The sequence below is a fragment of the Branchiostoma belcheri genome, unplaced genomic scaffold (assembly GCF_001625305.1).
Source record: "Branchiostoma belcheri isolate BF01 breed outbred unplaced genomic scaffold, Haploidv18h27 scaffold152, whole genome shotgun sequence".
Classification (NCBI taxonomy): domain Eukaryota; kingdom Metazoa; phylum Chordata; class Leptocardii; order Amphioxiformes; family Branchiostomatidae; genus Branchiostoma; species Branchiostoma belcheri.
The window spans coordinates 347,314-350,159 of record NW_017802958.1 but is presented as its reverse complement, the minus strand read 5'-3'; the positions used below and the strand labels follow the sequence as shown (position 1 = coordinate 350,159).

Genomic DNA, 2,846 nt, shown 5'->3' with positions numbered 1-2,846 from the left:
GAGGGGCGCTGCCGGGGTCCGTGGCCGTGGGGGAGCGAGTCATGCACGGCTTTCCCGCACCGGCACCAGTCGGTAAGCATTACTCTCTAAGCAGAGGTTGTGGGGGGAAAGATCGTTAGCTTTTTATATATGGCCGTTTTTTTGTCCTGACCCCCACCACCCGTCGGTGGCCGGCGACCTTCTCTGGCTAATGGATACTGCCTGGACAATTTGATACTGTCTTTTTGCCACCGAAAGGGATCTGCTTGGAGATTAGGTAAGGATATACTATATACTAGTACATCTAGGGTTGAAATCTCTAGAATTTGGCTAGCCTCCACCAGGCCTTCCTACGGTAATACGGATCGTAGCAGTTGGCAAAAACGAGAGTAAAATTGGCCAGGTGAGTCAGTTTACGGAAGGTTCTATTGGCTTATTTCACTCCGAAAGAAATGCTCTCCCTGTCAAACCCTAAGGCGGCAAAACTCCCCTGGCAAATATTCTCCCTATATTATATACTGTATAGCCAGCGTAGTTAGCCTGGTAAAGAGTAGAATTTGGCTGTTCTAGTTATTCTTAGACATCAAAAATGTACGGAGACGTCTAGTGTGAAAGCATTTTTACGAGGCGGTGCTGTAGATAGTTTTGGGCACTTTTAAACTTTGTTTATTTTCCCCGTACTTAGACCACGAGACGAGCAGCATAGAGGGCGCCACTGCACACACGGTGGACTACGTCGCCAGCGCGCGCTACTCGGACCTGTCCCCGCTGGTGGTCAGCAGGTGTAAGCGGATGATTCTGGACACGCTGGGGGTGACGGTGGTCGGCTCCAGTACCGAGGTGTCCGGCATGGTGGCGGCGTACAGCCTGGCACAGCAGGTGAGGAACAAGGCTCGGATTTTGTCAAACTTGGACCAAGAATAGCCTGTGTACACAAGCTCTTTGTCTGGCGCTTAGAGAGTGGGGGACTATTGGGAAGCCGGCGAAAAGCGAGGTTTAGTCAGGCTAGACCAAGAATAAACTTAGAATATACGTATATGAATATATGGCCAAGTAGGGTTTTTTTTCTTTAGAATCATGTAGCCTGGATGCTAGACCCATGGCACGCTAGACCCAGAGTTATTAGCCAACACAGCGTCTTACTGTGGGGGATGTGGTATAACTTCCTTGGGGTCATGTTGGGCCTGGAACCGAGGAACTGGCCTGTGTTGACCCTAGGAACAGTCTGGCACCCAGACTAACTGAGGGGACTGCCGTGTAATTTCCTTGGGGGCATGTTGGGCCTGGTGCCGAGGAACTAGTCTGTGCAGTGTATGTAGACGTGGATCCTGGGAACAGTCTGGCACCCAGGCTAAGAATCATGTACTTCGACTGATATACAGAACTTGAAGATTGTAGGTCAGATTCAGACGCCACGGTGTGTTACGATTTATTGGGGAAACGTTGACGGCTTAAGTCATTGCCTGTGTATACTTTTCTCGAAGTTTAAAGCGGTATTAAACTGTAGTTTGGTTTCAGACTCCATGAACTGCGGCACGATTTATTAAAGAAATTTTGACGGCTCAAATCAAGGACTTTCCTCGCTTAGACCTGCCTCCTTTCTCCCCCAGGGCGTTCGCTCGGAGCCGGCGGGTTCCTGCGCACTGCTGGGCCGGAAGGACCGCGCCACCTCCGCGCCGCTCGCCGCCTTCGCTAACGGAGTCAGCGCGCACTCCATGGACTTCGACGACACCTGGCACCCGGCCACGCACCCCAGCGCCCCGGTCCTGGCGTCTCTCCTGGCGCTGACCGATCTCCTGCGGCCCGTCACCGCCGTCAGCGGGCGGGAACTGCTGCAGGCCTTCGCCGTGGGGATAGAGGTACAGGGCCGGCTGCTGAGGACATCCGCACAGGCCAAGAACATCCCATGGAGGTAGGAAGAATATTTTTTGTGTGTTACCAAGGAAGTTGATTTTTAACCTTCTTGGCGTTACCAACAAATTGCATGCAACAATTATCAATCTATTTAAGGCATTGTTCTTCGAAGTGTATGCACTTCTTCTTGAACCTTAATTTGTCCGTGATACATGTATAGAATACAAACACAGGTTTAACGTGTGTGACGTATTAATTTATTGCCAGTTTGTCAAAGTATATTGTATGTTCCTTGAAAATTAGACACGTTTATTGACGATTTTCTAGACCTACAGATAATATTCTGTGTTCTAACGTGATTAAAATATTAAATTTACCACAAGTTACCAATGAGCTTGTGCTTGGCTTATGTGGATACCGTAAGTCACAATTTTTTCGCGGTACTTTCATATTCGCGGTCACTTCAGTACCGCAAATTGTATATTATGATTACCATGAACAAATAATTCACCGACTTTCTTTTTTTTCTGCACCTGCCGCCACCGTGAACGTATATAGTTACACAAACATGTTTCCTCAGACTGCGAACTTTTGCTACCGCGAACATAACGTGATTTACCGTATTTTGTGTTTGGAAGGTTCCATCCGCCGGCAGTGGTGGGGGTGATGGGTAGTGCCGCCGCGTGTGCCAAGCTCCTACAACATGATCCCGTCCACGTGCGAAACGCTCTGTCTGCCGCCGCGTCGTATGCAGGTAAAGCCGGTAACAGTTACGGAACTGAGCCCTCGACGTTAGGGGATTTTAGATGTGTAATTGAGCGTGAAACCGGTCACGGTAGTGTGGGTCTGGGGGTAAAGGGGCAACGTGCTTTATGTCTCATGCTTCCTGCATACTGTCAACCATTAGGAAATATATATATATATATATATATATATATATATATATATATATATATATAGAGAGAGAGAGAGAGAGAGAGAGAGAGAGAGAGAGAGAGAGAGAGAGAGAGTAG

The 2,846-nt window shown here is 48.7% G+C and overlaps 1 protein-coding gene across 1 annotated transcript in view; it reads left to right on the top strand.

Annotated features, from left to right (window-relative positions):
* The first annotated feature begins 8 nt into the window (after positions 1 to 8).
* LOC109465562 (cis-aconitate decarboxylase-like) overlaps positions 9 to 2,846 on the top strand; it is a 6,144-nt gene continuing 3,306 nt past the window's right edge. The window contains exons 1-4 of the mRNA XM_019762922.1: positions 9 to 72; positions 665 to 858; positions 1,590 to 1,891; positions 2,472 to 2,587. Coding sequence (XP_019618481.1) covers positions 42 to 72; positions 665 to 858; positions 1,590 to 1,891; positions 2,472 to 2,587 — 643 coding nt within the window. The 5' untranslated portion in view covers positions 9 to 41. The remainder of the gene's footprint in view (positions 73 to 664; positions 859 to 1,589; positions 1,892 to 2,471; positions 2,588 to 2,846) is intronic.